Raw genomic sequence first — 20365 nt, forward strand, 5'->3', positions numbered from 1 at the left:
GTTGCAGAATCAAGTGTTCCTGAATGGCTAAAAGTGTCTCCTCTGCTAGGTCCTGCTTGCTCAACTCTCAAATGCCCAATACACCCGAGGAGGACAAATAAAATACCTCAAACACACTCCGCAATTCTCCTTGTAGTGCAGCAGATTGACATTAATGATTTAAAAGAGCTTGCAGCCAATCTTTCAAAATGGCATAAACTACAACATGGTTTGAGTCTCCCAATGTCTCAAAATGGGGCAGAGTCACTATGGTCCTACCAGACTCATGACAGAGAGAGAGATGACTGGTGGCCAATTAACTTGAGGGCAAGGAGCAGACTTGAGAAGGAGGGATCTCCATGGTAAACTCAGCCAGTGCTAGAATTGAATTCCTGCAGCTGACCTTACTCTGCATTGCAAACCAGCCATCCATCCACGTGGTCAAAACAGGGTGACAAAGAAGGAAAGAAAGCAAATTCTTTATTTTGAATGTATGTGTAGCATGGCATCATGGTGACCAGAAATGTCATCCAGCTTGGAATAGTATTAAAGGAATGTGTGGCTTACAGTCTGTTTGCAGGTTAAAGTTACGACTGTATCAGTAACTGATTATCTTCCTTGATAACAAAGTGTGGATGAAGACAACAGGCCAAGCAGCATCTCCGGAGCACAAAGCAGTTGTTTCGGACCAAGGATTCTCCAGCATCTGCAGTTCCCATTATCTCTGATTATCTTCATTTGTTTTTTGTCACTGCCGCCTTCGCATGCTAGGATGTTTTTTTTCTCTGGCTTTCTGACCACAACAGAGACACACACCCACACTTTATCCTTCCAAACCTCTTCCCCTGTTTCTCATCAATCAGTCTCTGACTCGCACCTGCGCAAAGGGCGGGCTTGTGGATTGATTGACAGACGGATGTCCCACCCACCACATTCGGTGGGTAGACCGGAAGTTGCTCCTTCAGTGAGCACCGAAGCGGCGGCGTTTGCCGCAAGTGTGAGCATGTCGGTCTTGGCCCTGAAGCCGCGGTTGTTTGGGCTTCAGGTTGCCCCTTTCCGTCCGGCTAACGGCTGGAGAACGCTGTTGAGATCGGGCCTGTGCGGAGGGACCGGTAGTGGCGAGCGGCCAGAGGGTGGGGTGAGGCTGCGCTTTGGCCCGAGCCCCACAGGTAGTGCAGGGTGTCAGACTATACAATAGTGATATTCATATGTGGATGGTCAATCAAGAAAATTTCGATATTGGCTCGGTAAAGCTCTGGTTCCAGTTGTCCACGTAACATTCAACCTGAGACGCGACCCCCGTTGTCATAGAATAACTTTTAACGGCACGGAAAGAGGCCTTTCGGCCCAACATGTTCGTGTCGGTCGTCAAACATCCACATATTGTCTCACCCTTCCCCTATTTACCGCCACAAATAGCCCAAAAATGGCAAGTTTTTTTCTCCGTTTTGCTTCTGCCTGGAACCTGGAAAACATCCCTCCTACCCCTCCCAATGTGCCCCCGTCAATATTTTCCCATTACCCTATCTCTCTTAGCTATCTTTCTCATTGAACATCCATCCTCACCTCCCTCCGTTCCCCACGTATTCCTTTTTGTACGTCCCAACCCACTGTGTACCCCAGAAAACCATTGTCCTTAAGGCAGCTGCCACTTTGGTGCTGATGGTCATTCGTTCTAACTTCTGCTTGCCTAGGAACTCCTTATTGCCCCCCACTGCCCTGAATGCGGAGGTCCAATTGTGGGCTCTTGAACACACTTAGGCTGAAGTATAAACATCTACTACCAGAAGCTACAATCCGGACTTTTCTTTCCCCAATTCCACAGACACCTGGTTGACCTCAGACCTGATTTTTTTTTTAAAGAGTTCCTTCCTCTTAAATTCCTTATTTTTATCACTTGTTTTACCAGGCTTCCTACATCTAGGTGGACTTCGCACAGCTCTGTACAATTACATATTTGCCAAAAAACACGGTGGGACCTTCGTTCTCAGGATTGAAGATACAGATCAGAGCCGTCTTGTTCCTGGAGCAGCGGAAAGTATTGAGGATGCCCTAGAGTGGGCAGGTAGTGTATGCTGGGAGATTGTCACTTATACATTCACTGTATATCACTTCCTCTGTTTAAAAACCTCCAGGCTAAGTATAAGACTGTTATCACAATCTCCTTGTTTCCCAACCTCAATATATGACTCTCAATTATAATACATTCTATTAAATATTCTCAGTACAAAGTTTTGATTATAATACACTCTGCAATATATAACTAATATAAGATTTGCTGTGATAACAAACTCTGCTGCTGGTTAAAAGACTCAGTGTCTAATAAACACTTAGATTATCACACATGTTTTGCTTGCTATCCAGGAATCCCCCCTGATGAAAGCCCTCACAGAGGAGGCTCCTATGGACCATACAAGCAATCAGAGCGACTAGATTTGTACTTAAAGGCCACTGAGACCCTGGTAATGAGGAATGCGGCATATTATTGCTTTTGTAGCCCCCAGCGTCTGGAAATGTTGAAGAAGGAGGCACTGAGAATGAGACAAACACCAAAGTAAGTTTGAAATAAATGATTACGGGGTGCTGTCTGTGACACAGGTCACTTGCGCTTCCTTCTGACTTTGTCTTTAATTTCTTCCAATTTTTGAAGGAGAATGCTCAGTCATGTTCAAATTGAGTGGTAAACAAGCTCAATGGGCTTCATGGGCTACCTGTTTTATTGTGGAGAAACTGATCTGGACTGTGTAATCCTACTGCCCTTACCTATCCCCATCCCCATCCCAACCATTCCCCACCCAAACTAACTCGATCTCTGCCTCCTACCTGTTTTTCCTAAACTCTTCAGTCATAATTTCTTTAGTTATGCTGCCAGTTTTTGCAGTCTAGCTATGCTTGCAGAAATAATTTGTGGAAAAATTATTTAAAGATATGTGTAAAACCCTCTGGATCATAATTTAAGATAAACTCTGTCCTTTATTATGCATCCATCTTTAATATTCACCATGTCCTCTCATATTCAATAGGTTCTGACCTATGCTTTATCGTTAAACTTTGTCCTTTATCTGTACAGTACACTCTGTTCTTTAGTTAAGAAAGTGAGAAACTTTAATGCCTTTTACAACTTTATGATGTATCAATCTAGTCATAGATGCAATGATGGGATTATGTCAGCTAATTTGTGCACAGCAAATCCCACAAACAGTAATGTGACAATGGTCAACTTGTTTAACAGTATTTGTTGACATATAGAAATTGATCAGGGAGTACTTTACCTAGTTTTCTTTTAATAGTGCTGTGGTTTCTTTTATTTACACGTATAAGACCAGATGTGTTAGTTTAATGTTGCGTCTGAAAGGAAATCTCTAACTTCACAATAGCCCATCAGAACTGCTGTGGCAATATATGTTTGAAATATGGACTCCTTTCTGAAGTGGGCTTCAAGTCCATCATGTGTGGACTTGCGTAATTCAAATGCTGTCCTTTTTCAGATATGATAATCGTTGTAGACACCTGAGTCAGACTCAAATCGAGGAGCAACTGGCACAAGGCTGCTCACACGTTGTCCGATTTCGTCTGGAGGAGGCTGCTGCACCCTTTGAAGATCTGGTGTATGGACTGAACAGGCTAGATCCTGCCAGTGTGGAGGGTGACCCTGTTATCCTGAAAGCGGATGGGTTTCCAACCTACCATTTGGCAAATGTAGTTGATGATCACCATATGAAGATCAGCCATGTTTTGCGGGGCACTGAGTGGCTCACTTCCACTGCCAAGCACCTACTGATGTACAAAGCTTTTGGATGGAACCCTCCAGCTTTTGCTCACCTTCCACTCCTCGTGAACAAAGATGGCAGCAAACTTTCCAAGCGTCAGGGTGATCTGTTCATCCAGAACTTTTCCCGGAATGGAGCCCTGCCAGAGGCTTTACTTGACATTGTCACCAACTGTGGATCTGGCTTCTCAGGTGCTCTGTGTAGGGAAAAGGATTTACTCTGTCTGGAATGGGTTGAGCAGATATAGTATGTAAGCGAACACATTTCACATGGGATTGCATTTGTTGGTGTTGTATTGCACAGAGAACACTGTCGGCTGGTCTGTGTGGTATGTTGAACTGAATGAAGGCTGGGATGTAGTTGTATGCAGAGTAGTGTGTAGTCTTGGGTGTGTTGAACACAGAACTATGTACAGACTAGGTCATGACAAAAAATATGAAGAGGCAGGACTTTGTTGCACAGAGTTCACAGCACAGCATTGACTGTGTTATTGATACCATTTATATAGTCTAGTCTATATTTTATGGAGGAGTATGCAAACAGACATGTACAGGCTGGACTGTCTTGTGCACAGGATTGTGTACTGATCAGACATCATATGTACAGGATAATACTCAGACAGGAGAAGTTGTACACTGGGTAGTGCAAGCCTAGGAGCGCCACAAAAGCCACAGGGCAGCAGCAGGTGGGTGATGCAAAGACCCAGAGAGGCAAGCCTGAGAAGAAGTGAAATGAAAACTATAAAAAAACGCCTGTTATCTTAATTTTGTGTTTCCAGGAAATCGACCGGGTCGGATCCTGGAGGAGCTGGTCAATGAGTTTGATGTGAGTAAAATAACAACACACTCTGCACTCCTGGACCTTGACAAGCTGCCAGAGTTCAACAGGTGAGTAAGTGTACAAGGCATCATACAAACAGAGCCTTTAAAAGTGAACAGTGTGTTCCCTGCACACATCGGCATGGTCCCCCCCGCCCACTCTGTCGGCATGGTCCCCCCCGCCCACTCTGTCGGCATGGTCCCCCCCGCCCACTCTGTCGGCATGGTCCCCCCCGCCCACTCTGTCGGCATGGTCCCCCCCGCCCACTCTGTCGGCATGGTCCCCCCCGCCCACTCTGTCGGCATGGTCCCCCCCGCCCACTCTGTCGGCATGGTCCCCCCCGCCCACTCTGTCGGCATGGTCCCCCCCGCCCACTCTGTCGGCATGGTCCCCCCCGCCCACTCTGTCGGCATGGTCCCCCCCGCCCACTCTGTCGGCATGGTCCCCCCCGCCCACTCTGTCGGCATGGTCCCCCCCCCGCCCACTCTGTCGGCATGGTCCCCCCCCCCCGCCCACTCTGTCGGCATGGTCCCCCCCCCCGCCCACTCTGTCGGCATGGTCCCCCCCCCCGCCCACTCTGTCGGCATGGTCCCCCCCCCCCCCGCCCACTCTGTCGGCATGGTCCCCCCCCCGCCCACTCTGTCGGCATGGTCCCCCCCCCGCCCACTCTGTCGGCATGGTCCCCCCCCCCGCCCACTCTGTCGGCATGGTCCCCCCCGCCCACTCTGTCGGCATGGTCCCCCCCGCCCACTCTGTCGGCATGGTCCCCCCCGCCCACTCTGTCGGCATGGTCCCCCCCGCCCACTCTGTCGGCATGGTCCCCCCCGCCCACTCTGTCGGCATGGTCCCCCCCGCCCACTCTGTCGGCATGGTCCCCCCCGCCCACTCTGTCGGCATGGTCCCCCCCGCCCACTCTGTCGGCATGGTCCCCCCCCCGCCCACTCTGTCGGCATGGTCCCCCCCCCCCGCCCACTCTGTCGGCATGGTCCCCCCCCCCGCCCACTCTGTCGGCATGGTCCCCCCCCCCGCCCACTCTGTCGGCATGGTCCCCCCCCCCGCCCACTCTGTCGGCATGGTCCCCCCCCCCCCCGCCCACTCTGTCGGCATGGTCCCCCCCCCGCCCACTCTGTCGGCATGGTCCCCCCCCCGCCCACTCTGTCGGCATGGTCCCCCCCCCCGCCCACTCTGTCGGCATGGTCCCCCCCGCCCACTCTGTCGGCATGGTCCCCCCCGCCCACTCTGTCGGCATGGTCCCCCCCGCCCACTCTGTCGGCATGGTCCCCCCCGCCCACTCTGTCGGCATGGTCCCCCCCGCCCACTCTGTCGGCATGGTCCCCCCCGCCCACTCTGTCGGCATGGTCCCCCCCGCCCACTCTGTCGGCATGGTCCCCCCCGCCCACTCTGTCGGCATGGTCCCCCCCGCCCACTCTGTCGGCATGGTCCCCCCCGCCCACTCTGTCGGCATGGTCCCCCCCCCGCCCACTCTGTCGGCATGGTCCCCCCCCCCGCCCACTCTGTCGGCATGGTCCCCCCCCCGCCCACTCTGTCGGCATGGTCCCCCCCCCCGCCCACTCTGTCGGCATGGTCCCCCCCCCCCCCGCCCACTCTGTCGGCATGGTCCCCCCCCCGCCCACTCTGTCGGCATGGTCCCCCCCCCGCCCACTCTGTCGGCATGGTCCCCCCCCCGCCCACTCTGTCGGCATGGTCCCCCCCCCCGCCCACACTGTCGGCATGGTCCCCCCCCCCGCCCACTCTGTCGGCATGGTCCCCCCCCCCGCCCACTCTGTCGGCATGGTCCCCCCCCCGCCCACTCTGTCGGCATGGTCCCCCCCGCCCACTCTGTCGGCATGGTCCCCACACAGTTTGGCACTGTGTGCCTCTCCACCTCACAGTCATGGTGGCCTTTCTTCCTCCTTCACTGGAGTGGTAGCCTAAACCTGCCATGCCCCAACACCCAACCCCACGCACATGCATGTGCAGGGCTGACCCTGGCCCTCACCCTTGTTGGAATAATATTCCCCCATTCCACCCTCTCAAGGTGCTCCTCCCCCTTCAGTCACCAGTGTAATTTATCTCCACCCCTAATGCCATCAGCAAGCACCATGTCTCCCACCTGTGCTCCACGCTTTTCTTTACTCTGTTCCAACACTGTTGCACCAATTGGAAACGCCTTATTGTCCAGCTTCTTTTTTCTACATTTGTGTGTTACTCTGAAAACATTGCTTTCACTAATTTAAGCTTAAGAAGTTCCTGAGGCAAACTTCTGTAAGTGCAATGGGAAATACTCTAGCTGGTGTGCTGCTGCTACATGCTGTCAATCAATGATAGCATTCGAGCTGAGTGTGAAGCCACCTATATCAGCTGGACTAACATTTCCAAACAGTACTGAGAATGTGCTGCGCTATCGGATGTGTCGCCTTTTGTGTAAGACACTTCGATCGACACTTGAGAGTTAGCGTGTCTCAGCTAATCGAGTGATTCCCACAAAATGGAAAGCTCCCCACTGTGGAAGAGATGAGAAATGCAATGTAATGAGGATAAATGTGAGGTTATTCACTTTCATCGCAAAAGCTGAAAGGCAGATTATTATCTGCACGGTGGCAGCTTAGGAAATGGTGAGCTGCAATGAGACCTGGGTGTCATGATGAAACAGTCGCTGAAGTTTGGCATGCAGGTGCAGCAGGTAGTGAGGAAACCTAATGGCATGCTGGCCTTCATAGCGAGAGGATTTGAATATAGGAGTAGGGGCGTCTTGCTGTATAGAGCCATGGTGAGGTCACACCTTGAGTGTTGTGTGCAGTTTTAGTCTCCTAGTTTGAGGAAGGACATCCTTGCTATTGAGGGAGTCCAGCAAAAGTTCACCAACTGATTCCCAGGATGACAGGACTAACATATGAAGAAAACCTGGATTGACTGGGCTTGTACTCGCTGGAATTTAGAAGAATGAGGAGGGAGTCTCATAGAAACATAGAAGATTTGATGGGATTGGACAGGTGAGACGTGGGAAGAATATTCCTGGTGTTGGGAAGTCCAGAACTAGGGGTCACAGTCTAAAAATAAGGGGTAAGCCATTCAGAACTGAAATGAGGAAGAATTTCTTCACTCAGAGTTGTGAACCTGTGGAATTCTTTCCTGCAGAAAGCTGCTGGGCCTCGTTCATGAGATATATTTAAGAGGGAGCTGGATGCATCCTTTGCAGCTAAGGGATAAAGGGGCATGGAGAGAAAGCGGGAATGGGATAAGACATGATCATATTGAATGGTAGTGCAGGCTTGAAGGGCTGAATGGTTTACTGCACTTTTTTTAATGCTTCTGTGTTAGGTGAGGTCACGCGGAGACTGTTTCCTGGCTGGGAAACAATGCCTTTGGAAGGGAAGGAGCTGCACGTTCTTCCATAAGCAGCAATTGGTGCTAAATCGCATGTTGATGTTCAGTGTGAGGGATAGATTCCTGTTCACCATAGGTGTTATGGGATATGGGACATATAGCAACTATGATCTCATTGGATGGTGGATAGGCTTAAGGCGCTGAACAGTCTACTCCTGTTTCTATCTGCCGATACTAATCTGCCTGCTGCCTTCTGTCTGTTAGGATTCACTTGCTGCGGCGAATTGAATGTGTCAACTCACGGCAGCAGTTAGTGACGGAGCTTCAAACCCTGGTTGAGAAGGAGTTTGGTGATAAGCTGGTGGACAGTGAGGCCTTATGCGCTGATTATGTGGAGCGGGTGTTGCTACACCGGAAGGTAAGAACAGTGGAAGTTCATCTTCACTTATTCCCACTTTCTGGACTCCGAACCAGCCGAGGGACAGGTTTCCGGCCCAGAATGCTAAAATATACATGGATAAATGATTTTCTTGTGTGGGTCCAGTTTTGGTTTGGATTTCCTATCCATTGGGGGTTCATACCCTGGATCCGGTAATGAAATTCTAGTATTCACGAGTTGCAGGATTCGCTTTCTAAATTGTTTTATTTTCTTGCTGACAGGGTCACATCAGCCGTTTGCAGGACTTGGTGTCACCAAACTACTCGTACCTTTGGTTTCGACCTGTTGTGTGCCGTCAGCAAATGCTGAATCTGTCAACTGAAGGAGAGAAGATCTGTAGTATAGTGGTGCAGTAAGGACCTGTTAGTTTTGCAGAGGCTGCTTGGACTAAAGTGATACGGAACATAACATTTCCTACCTGTCATCTTTCTCCTCCATTCGCTACCTAATCCCATTTCACTTGGCAGGGAAAATGCTCTTTCCAAGCACCTCCCTGCTACGTTGCATGTTGAGGAAGGCATAGAGCTTAGATCAGAAACAGTTTAACTAGCCTGATTTACCCAATATTCCCTTGAATTCAATAGTTACTGTGGGTAGCTGAGAGTTCGCGGTGGCTCAGTGGTTGGCGCTGCTGCCTCACAGTGCTGGGCACCCGGGTTCAATTCCACCCTTGGGTGACTGTCTGTGTGGAGTTTGCATGTTCTCCCCGTGCCTGTGTGGGTTTCCTTTGGGCGCTCTGGTTTCCTCCCACAATCCAAGGAAGTGCAGGCTGTGCTGAATTGCCTGTGGTGTTTAGGGATGCATAGATTAGGTGGGTTGTAGGGGGATGGGTCTGGGTGGGATCCTCTGAAGGTTGGTGTGGACTTGTTGGGCCAAAGGGCCTGTTTCTACACAGCAGGGGTTCTATGACTTGAATCATAGAAACAAATCTTTGTGTGCTGCAACTTGCACTTATTTCCTGCTCTGGAAACACTGCTAACAAGTAACAAATTGCATGAAGGACATCGCAACTCCAAAGCTGCTTGGAGATGTCAGTAGAGACACAGTTTGCATTGCCCCATTGCTAAATACTGAATCAGGATAACAAAATGAGAAAGATTGTCCAAAATAGCCAACACGTTTTTATTAGGTAATTAAATAACAACTTTTGGAATTGACTCCTGAGGAACAAGCAAATTAATACTGACACATTTGCCCTATGTAGACACCTACCCTTCCAAACTGAGTGACCAGTTTCTTTCTCTGTCTCTTCTCTGTCACTTTATCTCTCTCTCTATTTCCTCCTCTCTCTCCAGCCAGCACAATTCTTCTTGTCTCCCTTGGTTCACTCCCTTATAATTAGACCACAACCTACAATCGCCCCCTTAAGTTCATTCTCTACCTACCCCCCGGCCCATCTCCCTTTTAGTTCCAGCATTTCGTAAGTCAGCTTTAGAAATTCAGATGTAGACTGAGCTAATTGGAACTGATCTGTTGAATCATAGATTCTTCCAGACCTGGTCAAATGGAAATGTGAGCCCAGCAGAGCTAAACAATGAACTGAGAGTGCTACAGGCACAGTTCACAAGGACCAAGTACAATGACATGATGAAGTTTCTTCGACTAGCTCTCAGTGGAAAGCAGGTAGGCAGATGAGGACATTTACCTGGCTGAATGTTTTCAGTTATATGGACTGATTGGAGAAGCCAGGATTGTTCTCCTTAGTGTAAAGAAGGTCAACAGAAGAGTTGATACCCGTGATATAAATGTAGAATGACTGATGGAGTAGATAGGAGGAAACTGTTTCCTGAGGTTAGAGGATCAGAAATCAGGGGAAACATTTAAATAATCAGCAAAAAACTGAGAGGTGTATGGTCCATGTGAATACTTTCTCCTTAATCAGCTAGTTCTTATGACCTGTAATTTGCAGGACTATGTGGTAAGAATGGGCTAATTGAATAGTTGTATCAAAGAACTGGCAGAGACCAAATGGCCTCCAGTGTTCCCAGTTTGCACAATATCTAATCCTGATATTCTGTGGGATGAAGGGAAAAGATCTGCTATCTGGGGGCGTGTAGGGGAGGAAGGTTATGGCATTGAGAACTAAGGGTATCTTGAGGAACATTGCAAGTTTTAGTGTTTGTCTCATATGATTTTTTTTCAAGGAACTGATTTTGTTTTGATTTTGTTTGCAGCAAGGACCAAGTGTGGCTGAGATGATGTTGGCATTGGGACCTAAAGAGGTGTGTCAACGTCTGCAACAGGCAGTCATCCATTGACCACAGCCATGTATTTGGGACCTATAGTTTGGACATCGTGATGCACCTCCGAGACTTGTATGGAAGTATTCCTCTGCTGACATACAGGCCAGGCTGGAAAAATATTCAGCCCGTCAGGCTAACTCCTCCATGAAGTATGATCACGTCTGATCATGCATTTCAACACACTTTTAGCTACTCGATTGCCTTTAATATAATTTGTAGTGAGAAATATGTCAGTTGTAGTCACAATCACTGAGTTTCTGCAGCCCTTTGTAGTAGGGAATTTCAAAGATTCACAACTCTCAGTAAACATTTCTCATCATCTTCTTGATAAATTTTCCCTTTGTGCTGCCACCTTATTTTGAAAGTGTAACCGGTTATAGACTCCCAAACCAAGGAGAGCATCATACCTGCATCAACTTTGTCTATCCCTTTAAGTGTTCTATATATTTCAATGAGATCACCACTCGTTAAAATTCTACAAAATACAGGCTGTTTCTCCAACCTCTCTTCATAAAACAGACTTGACATTCCAAGAACAAACCTGGTGAACCTTTGATGTACTCCCTCTATGGTAGTAAGATCCTTCTTAAAGGTGGCTAAAACTGCACACAGTACTACAGGTGTAATCTAACCAATGTTCTGTAGGATTGAAGCATGCCTTCACTGCTCTTTAACTTGATTCCTTTTGTAATAAAGTCTAATATACCAATAGCCTTCCTAATGCCTGTTGCATCTACATATTAGTCTCTAGGGGCTTATTGATGAGGGCTCCCAGGCCCCTTTGAATATCTACTCTTTCTCATCCCTCTTTCTCATCCCTCTTTCTCATCCCTCTTTCTCATCCCTCTTTCTCATCCCTCTTTCTCATCCCTCTTTCTCATCCCTCTTTCTCATCCCTCTTTCTCATCCCTCTTTCTCATCCCTCTTTCTCATCCCTCTTTCTCATCCCTCTTTCTCATCCCTCTTTCTCATCCCTCTTTCTCATCCCTCTTTCTCATCCCTCTTTCTCATCCCTCTTTCTCATCCCTCTTTCTCATCCCTCTTTCTCATCCCTCTTTCTCATCCCTCTTTCTCATCCCTCTTTCTCATCCCTCTTTCTCATCCCTCTTTCTCATCCCTCTTTCTCATCCCTCTTTCTCATCCCTCTTTCTCATCCCTCTTTCTCATCCCTCTTTCTCATCCCTCTTTCTCATCCCTCTTTCTCATCCCTCTTTCTCATCCCTCTTTCTCATCCCTCTTTCTCATCCCTCTTTCTCATCCCTCTTTCTCATCCCTCTTTCTCATCCCTCTTTCTCATCCGAGAAATACTCTGCATATCTGTTCCTCCTATCAAAGTGGATTAACTCACTATTTTTCCATGTTGTATTTCATCTGCCATTTTTTTTAGCAGACATGAAGTCTCCAAATCTTCTCAAAACTGCTTAGCATCTTCCTCACAACATGCATGTTAAAATCAGTTAGTGTCATAAAATGCACAACACAGAAATAGGCTGTTTGGCCCAATTGGTCTGTATAGTATCAGAATTTATGTGCTACTTGAACGTTCCATCCTACTACTTAATTGTATCAGTGTATCCCTCACAACAACAAAAACAGAAGTTGCTGAAAAAACTCAGCAGGTCAGGCAGCATCTGTGAAGAAAAAAATCAGAGGTGACGTTTCAGGTCAGGTGACTCTTCCTCAGAACTGATGGTTGCTGAGAAAATGTTGGCTTATATGCAGAAAATAGGGATTGGGGATGGGCTAGGGAGTAAATGATAGGACAGAGCCTGAAGAGAGAGAAGAGCAGTAGGATAGACAAAGGAGTTGATAATGATTTTGCTGGGAAGGTGAATAATTGTTAATGGGGACTGTTAGTGACTAACAGTTGGTAGTGTGTAATGGCAGGCTATGTGATATGTGTTCTTTTGGTTGTTATTCAGTATATCCCTCTACCGTTTTCTCCCTTTGTTCTTTTAATAGATTTACCTTAATCATACCTATACATGTTAAATCTATATATACCATAGAAGCATGGTCAGACCTGGAGTGCTATATGCAGATTTCATCATCTTTGTCTCAGGAAAGATACTGCCAGAGGAGTGCAACAAAAGTTGACCAGACGTGTTGCTGGGATGGCAGTACTGATGAATGATGAGATATTGGACATTCTGGGCCTATATTCTCTAGTGTTTCAGCAAATAATCTGTGATGTCATTGAAACCAATGAAATACTTAAAGGGATAGACAGGGTAGATGCAAATAAGAAGTTTCCCGTGGTTGTGGTGGGTGGTCTAGAGCCACTGGGCACAATATCAAAATAAGGGGATGAGTTAAGAATTTTACTCCATAGTGAATATTTGGAATCCTATGGCTGAAGCACAGTGTTTGAAAATATTTAGAGTAGAAGTTGATTTTTGAAGTGTTTTGCATATCAATGGAACAAAGAATTTTAGGGATAGTTTGGGTAAAAGGCACTGAAGTGTTCAATGAGTCATGGTAGTATTAAATGTTGGAGGAAGTGCATTGAGCTGAATGGCCTACTCCTCTTACATTGTTTTTAATCTACCTCACTCCCTGAGATAACAAATTCAACATCCTAATCCTATATAGTGAAGAAATTTCTCCTGAACGCCCCACTGGATTTATTAATTATGTTTTTTATTTATTCACAAGCCATCTTTGTTGCCCGTTCTAATTGCTATTGAGAAGGTGTTGGTGAGGCATATGAACAAGTGCATTCATGTGCTGCAGGCACACCCATTGTACTTTTAGGAAGGGAGTTACAAGATTTTTACCCAGTGACAGTGAAGGAATGGCAATATAGTTTAAAGGTCAGATGACACGTGGCCTGGAGAGGATCTTTCAGGTGGTAGCGCTCCCATATGATAGAAGTTGCAGGTTGACAAAGGTTCTATTGAAGTAGGCCGGTGAATTACTCCAGTGTATCTTGAGATAGAAGTTTCTGGACGGTGACTCATTCGATAGCACTCCTTCCTCTGAATCTCACGGTTGGACTGAAATTTTACTCTAGGACTTGAACACAAAAATCAAGGCTAGTATTCAATGCTGTTGGAGTTGGGGATGCTGTCTTTTGGGTGAAATGTTAACCATGACCTGTCTCCCCTCTCATGGGCATGATACTTAGGAACATGTTCAATCAAAAGGGGAGCCATTTCCAATGTCCTGGCTAATATCTGTCCTTGAAAGATACATAGAACACAAATTAGGAGCAGAAACAGGCCATAGCTGACCTGTTTCTGTTTTGAATTCCACATTCCCAGCTATCCTTGCCTAACATAAATCTATCTTGCTCCACCTTAAGAAATTTTCAATGACCTACCTCTGCCATCTTGAGACAGTGTGTTCCATAGTCACTTGACCTCTGAAGAATCAGTTTCTCCTCATCTCTGCCTAAAAGGAGCTGCGGCTATGTTTTAAAAATAATTCCCTCTAGTTCTGGAATCATCCACAAAAGGACACATCTTTTCCAATCAATCTCTCAAATCGTTCAATCATTGTTACATCGATGTATTTGGGAATTTCCTGTGTGCAAATTGTGTAATGTTTTCTACGTTACTACAGAATTACGATTCAAAAGTATTTCATTGGCTGGAAAGCACTTTGTCATTTGGTGATAATGAAATGTTCTCTGTAAATGGAAACCTTTTGTTTAGAAGATGATACGTGTGTATGGGACTGTCAGCCCAGAAAACAATGTGAATTCAAGTAGAAACTTTCATTGAACCCTCTTTTTTTGACCCATAACAACATCAGCTTAATTTTAAGCGATTCCTGTTGGGCAGTTCCTCTCGACACTAAATTGTGAATTGCGATCAGATTTATTTGCTTTTGCATCTGACGTGTACTGTCATTTGTTAAACTGCAGTCTTGGACTTGCAACCCGTATGTTCAACTTCCACCACGAAACGCATGAAATTTTGTTCAGTAAATCTGGTAATTTGTGGGCAATCAGATTGTTATAATCTAAAATGATTCACCAATGGCCTGGTCTATTCAGCATGCAACTCAAGTCCCACACACAACTATGCCTTAATTCTGTAACAGAGGTAAAGCACAAATATTTATGTTTCTTTAAATAAGGTGTATACTTAACTATTTAAAAACAAATTGGTGAAATGACAAACATTGGAAAAATGAAATAAAAATGGAAGATGCTGGAAATTATATAGCATTTAACTAAGAGTTCACATAGTTTCAGTTGCTCTCAGTTCCATTTTCTCTGTTCGGTTAATCTGTCTTCCTCATTGTTTGTAGGCCTTAGCCTTGGTTTCTGTTTCTACCCGAAGCTTGAGTCTCAGCTACAACAAAAACAGAAGTTGCTGGAAAAGCTCAGCAGGTCTGGCAATATCTGTGAAGAAAAAAAAAATCAAGCGTTAACATTTCAGGTCCGGTGCCCCCCTCCTCAGAACTGGATCCAAAATGTTAACTCCGATTTTCTTCTGTCACAGATGCTGCCAGATTTGCTGAGCTTTTCCAGCAATGTTTGTTTTTGTTCCTGATTTACTACGTCTGCGGTTCTTTTGGTTTTTTTGTTCCTGACTCTGATTTAACCTGTTTCTTTTGATCGGTCTGTTAACTTGGTGCCATCCTTATCCACTGCAGCCCACGTATCCCAATTTTTTCCATCTGCTTATGGCATGGTTCACGATGTCTCCCCATTTTGCATGTATCCTGATTAATCTTTCGTGCATGTATTTTCATATTCTGGTTTCCCTGATTTACCCAATGTTTCCAACCCCCAACATAGCCACAGCCCCAATAGTGCCCCCAGATTCCCCAAGCCAATATTCCCATGGATCTTTCATCCCTGAACACTAAATTTTCCAATAGTTGATCCAATATTTCACATCCCTATCCTCCCCTCATGACCCCCAGTATCTCTTGATGTTAATATCTCCCAGTACCTGACATTGACCCAGATCTCTCCCACGTATTTTCCTTACACTACATTCCCATTGGGTTCTGATCCCCAACCCCTCCACTATGGTATAACCCCCTTCTATCTTCTGCCCCTTTTTATGTTCTCCTCCTCCTATCCTTGCCATCTCCCCCCACTTTCCGTCCCTTCTCCCGCCCCCCGCCCCCAACCACCCAGCCCTTTCTGTCCCTTCTCTCCCCCGCCCCCCACCACTCTCCCCTTTCCCGTCCCTTCTCTCCCCCCCCACCTCCCCTGTTCTCGCCTACCCCACCCTTCTCATCCTCCCCCCCCCCCCGTCCGTTCATCCGATCCTCCCTTCTCCCCCTCCCGCCGTCCGTCCCCCTCTCTCCCTTCTCCCGCTCCAGCCGTCCCTTCCTCTCCCTCTCCCTTCTCCCGCTCCTGCCATCCCTCCCTCTCCCTTCCCCCCGCCCCCAGCCGTCCCTCCCTCTCCCTTCTCCCCCTCCGGCCGTCCGTCCCTCTCCCTTCCCCCCGCCGTCCCTACCTCTCCCTTCTCCCCCTCCGGCCGTCCGTCCCTCTCCCTTCCCCCCGCCGTCCCTACCTCTCCCTTCTCCCCCTCCGGCCGTCCGTCCCTCTCCCTTCCCCCCGCCGTCCCTACCTCTCCCTTCTCCCCCTCCGGCCGTCCCTCCCCCCCGCCCCCCCGCCCCCCGCCGTCCCGCCCCCCGCCGTCCCTCCCCCCGCCGTCCCTCCCCCCCCGCTCCCCGCCGTCCCTCCCCCCCCGCTCCCCGCCGTCCCTCCCCCCCCGCTCCCGCCGTCCCTCCCGTCCCTCCCCCCGCCGTTCCTCCCCCCCCCGCCGTTCCTCCCCCCCCCGCCGTCCGCCCACCCTCCCCTCCCCCTCCCCGCCGTCCGCCCACCCTCCCCTCCCCCTCCGCCCACCCTCCCCTCCCCCTCCGCCCACCCTCCCCTCCCCCTCCCCGCCGTCCGCCCCCCCTCCCCGCCGTCCGCCCACCCTCCCCTCCCCCTCCCCGCCGTCCTCCCACCCTCCCCTCCCCCCTCCCCGCCGTCCTCCCCCCCCCCTCCCCGCCGTCCTCCCCCCCCCCTCCCCGCCGTCCTCCCCTCCCCGCCGCCCCCCCCCCCCCGCCGTCCCCCCCGCCGTCTCTCCCCCCCCCCGCCCCCCCGCCGTCCCCCCCGCCCCCCCGCCGTCCCCCCCCCCCCCCCCGCCGTCCCCCCCCCCCCCCCCGCGCCGTCCCCCCCCCCCCCCCCCCCCGCCGTCCCCCCCCCCCCCCCCCCCGCCGTCCGCCTCCCCCCCCCCCCCGCCGTCCGCCTCCCCCCCCCCCCCGCCGTCCCCCCCCCCCCCCCCCGCCGTCCGCCCCCCCCCCCCCCCCGCCGTCCGCCTCCCCCCCCCCCCCGCCGTCCGCCTCCCCCCCCCCCCCGCCGTCCGCCTCCCCCCCCCCCCCGCCGTCCGCCTCCCCCCCCCCCCCGCCGTCCGCCTCCCCCCCCCCCCCGCCGTCCGCCTCCCCCCCCGCCGTCCGCCTCCCCCCCCCCGCCGTCCGCCTCCCCCCCCCCGCCGTCCGCCTCCCCCCCCCCGCCGTCCGCCTCCCCCCCCCGCCGTCCGCCTCCCCCTCCCCTTCCCTCCTCGCCCCGCCCCGCCGCCCCCCCCCCCCCCCCCCCTCGGATGTCAGGCTTGTCTCTTGTAAACGTGCTGCAGTGAGCTCTCGCGAGGCCGGTCGGGGAGGAGTCAGAGAGATGGCGGCGGAGGAGGGAGAGACTTTGGAGTCTTGGCTGAGTGAGTTCGGGCCCGAGTCGGGGGTGCGGGACAGTGGGGCGAGAAGTGGTTCTCGGGGGAGAGGGAGATGTTGGTGCTGACGCCGAGGAGAGGGGAGGGAGAGAGGGTTGGTGGTAGTGAGGAAGGAGGCCCGTCGTTCCAGGGAAGTGAGTGTTCCCCAGTCCCTGGGTTGTCGTACCGGCGAGGGGCTGTGGCGGAGGCTGCCCTGACCCTGTGTTGTGTGCTTGTAGCTGAGGGGTAATTTGAGTTAATTTTACTGTCGGAGTGGATCTGAGGTAGTAAATTGGGAAAATGAGGAGAGGGAGGACGAGCGTGTGACCCAGTGGCCACCCCCCTTGATGGCAACCCCGGTTCGTGGAGCTCCCTGGGCTGCAACGTTATTCAAGGAAAAATTGGCATTAGCACAGTCGGGGACACAATGTTGAAATGTAGATAGTGAGAATCAGTTTGTGCCCAGGAAGCACCTCCACAAACAACTGTATATCAGAATCTGTCTTAGTGATGTTGGCTGAATGCTAAATGTTGGTCAGGGCACTGAGGAGGTGTCTGTGTTCAAATGTGTCCATCTGACATTGTCCTTCCAACAGTACAATATTGCCTCAGTACTGCCCGGATTGTCAGCCTGCATTATGAGCTCCAGCCTCTCAAGTAGAACTTCAACACACCACCTTCTTAACCTCGAGGTGAGAATATAAACCACTGACTAACAAAAGTTAGATGGAGGGCTTCCAGACATGAATTGGGCATTGACCGAATAGGGAGATGAAGCAAACTCAACTTTCTACATATAGAATAAGTTTCGTATTAGGTCCCCAGCAGTATACAATATCATTTAGGTAGAAACTGACCTTGAGTATGTTTACATACTTTAACAGTTGGGTAAATCATCACAATATGTTGTCGTTAAATTAGTGTAACAGTTCTGTATAGCATTCTTGATATGTGTAGGGCAGTTGGGTTGCAGGTACATATCTGGCTAGTGCCCTGTTGGCATATATATTAACCTGTTGTAGCCCCTGTTTCTTGAACCACACAAAAATGTACCTAATGGGTTGTGATGGCTCAAAGGGTTATGACTTTACTTAAAAATAAGTAAGAGATCATCATCTCTATTAGATTTGGTGAGGTTTGGGTAGGTGGGGGACTGTGGTAGGAAGATCTTAATTTTAAAATGTTTCCACTGTGCCTTTCTGATAAATGAACTCAACTAAGTCAACTAAGAATTGCAGTAACTTTGTGTGGTTATGTAAATTAGCTGTTTAGGAAGCCATGGGTGAAGTCACAAGACCAGCACAGGGCCATCTGGTTATGATAGAGCAGCTGCTTCCAGACGCAGCACATCACTGTTTTCAGCAACAGCCATTGCTTTTTTTTTGTGGAGTCTTAGTTTGGCTATGGGCAAATTCTTTCTTATTTTATAACGGTAACATTATTTTAACATTGTGCATTAATTTCAGTAAACAGCACTTCACACATAAGTACATGTGCTGTACTTCACGAGTACAATTCCTGTAACAGTTAAACATTAAACTATTACAGAACTTACAAAAATTTCATACACAGACTCCACCATACCAACCGTATTACAGAGCCAAAGTAGACCTGGCATGAATGTTGGCTGATCAACACATAATGGGTTACTTCATTCTGTTTGACATTCCTCTTATGAAGGATCATTGTCTATCAACCGCAGCATGTAGGTAATGTGAGATGTCTGCCACCATGAATGAACTGTGCATGGGCTGTTGCATTATGTAAGGGGAATTGTTGAAATAGCTCTGTGTAGTTGTCAGTTGTGGCTCAGTGGAGCGCTGTCACCAATAAACCAGAAGGTCCTGGGTTAAGGTTGCATTCCAGAAACCTGAAAATAAGTGCTCAGGCTGACACGTCAATTACGTGCTTAGGAGTTTATTTGAGCTAGAGTTGCCACTTTTTGATGTGACATTGAACTGAGTCCTAGTCCACTATCTCAAATAGATATAAATACTCCCACAGTAATATTTAAAGACGAGCAGATAAATTTTTCGTCTCTTGATCATATTTCTAAAATCAAAAAAACAGAACTGTGGATACTGGAAATCTGAAGCCAAAACAGAAATTGCTGGAGAAACTCAAAAGGTCTGGCAGCTTTTGTGGACAGGAAGCACAGCCAACATTTCAGATCCAGCAACCCTTCTTCAGAACTAATTGTAGCAAAAACAAGGCGGTGTATATGCTGAAGACATGGTGGGGGGAGGAGAGTATATTCCGTGTCAACATCACTAAGATAAATTTGGTCATTATGTATTTTCTTTTGAAGTTAACAGTACACATCTTGGCTGCCATGTTTATTACTTTCCAACAGTGACTATACTGCAGAAGAACCAGCTGCAAAACTCTTTGGCACTTTCTGAAGTCATGGAATGATTGTGTGAAAGCCAGAATTCTATTTTAAGCAAATAAATTACGCAGCATGAAACTCGAGAAGCTTTTGTACTGGTTGTGTCATGAACTTGCTATTCATGGTTAAGTATAGAATCCTTACAGTGTGTAAATAGGTTATTTGGTTCATTTGAGTCCCCACCAAGTTTCCAAAGAACATCCCACCCTCCTACCCTGTCCCTGTAACCCTGCATTTCCCATGGCTAATTCACCTAGCTAGCACATTCCCTAGGCACTATGGGCAATTTAGCATCACCAGTCTACCTGAACTATACATCTTTGGACTGTGGGAAGAAGCCAGAGTATTCAGAGGAAACCCCAAACAGTCACCTGAGAATCAGATTGAACCCGCCTCCCTGGCACTGTGAGGCAGCGGTGCTAATCACTGAGTCACCGTGCTGCCCAGTAGCTGGAGCGAAGTGAGAAAAATTCTCAAGGTCCTGTTAATGATCCAAATTTTGCTGTCTTCCTGTAATTTCAGTGCAGCTCTGTGGACCCAAGTTTGGGATTGATTTCCAAATCTGCCATGGGTAGCTCTGATATACTGAGTCAGAGGTCAAAGTGACCTTTTCATGTTTCAGTATTGTTCCCATAATCTTTTCATGTTACCTTGTTAACACGTAACTCACCTTTTAGGTACTGTTGTCAGAGGTCAAAGTAACATTTATATATTTATTCTTCCCCAAACCTCCTAATTAGATT

At 48.9% G+C, this 20365-nt stretch overlaps 2 protein-coding genes across 4 annotated transcripts in view; both read left to right on the forward strand.

Moving 5' to 3' along the window:
• Window positions 1-931: 931 nt before the first annotated feature.
• On the forward strand, window positions 932-11288 carry ears2 (glutamyl-tRNA synthetase 2, mitochondrial). Its single transcript, XM_048552253.1, has 9 exons — window positions 932-1148; window positions 1889-2044; window positions 2344-2533; window positions 3468-3940; window positions 4528-4636; window positions 8160-8313; window positions 8556-8686; window positions 9819-9957; window positions 10509-11288. The coding sequence occupies exons 1-9, from the start codon at window positions 983-985 to the stop codon at window positions 10590-10592; spliced, it is 1602 nt and encodes a 533-aa protein (XP_048408210.1). The 5' UTR covers window positions 932-982; the 3' UTR covers window positions 10593-11288.
• A 5871-nt stretch (window positions 11289-17159) lies between these two features.
• The window catches only part of LOC125462186 (ADP-ribosylation factor-binding protein GGA1-like), a 35053-nt gene continuing 31847 nt past the window's right edge, over window positions 17160-20365 (forward strand). Inside the window, exons 1-2 of one of the 3 annotated variants that reach the window (XM_048551870.1) lie at window positions 17169-17242; window positions 17830-17925. Coding sequence is in view for 1 of the 3 variants with exons in the window: in XM_048551869.1 (XP_048407826.1) it covers window positions 17203-17242 (40 nt within the window). In the remaining 2 variants the exon portion in view is untranslated. Of the gene's footprint in view, window positions 17243-17281; window positions 17926-20365 lie in introns of those variants that run through there. The other 2 variants (XM_048551869.1, XM_059653996.1) reach the window with 2 other exon arrangements.

Source organism: Stegostoma tigrinum, chromosome 23, assembly GCF_030684315.1.
Source record: "Stegostoma tigrinum isolate sSteTig4 chromosome 23, sSteTig4.hap1, whole genome shotgun sequence".
Taxonomy (NCBI): domain Eukaryota; kingdom Metazoa; phylum Chordata; class Chondrichthyes; order Orectolobiformes; family Stegostomatidae; genus Stegostoma; species Stegostoma tigrinum.

Coding starts and splice junctions, on each gene's coding strand:
- ears2 (XM_048552253.1), top strand. CDS start 983: ATGTCGGTCTTGGCCCTGAAGCCGCGGTTGTTTGGGCTTCAGGTTGCC. Junction 3,941..4,527: donor CTGTGGATCTGGCTTCTCAG/GTGCTCTGTGTA, acceptor TTGTGTTTCCAG/GAAATCGACCGGGTCGGATC. Junction 4,637..8,159: donor AAGCTGCCAGAGTTCAACAG/GTGAGTAAGTGT, acceptor TCTGTCTGTTAG/GATTCACTTGCTGCGGCGAA.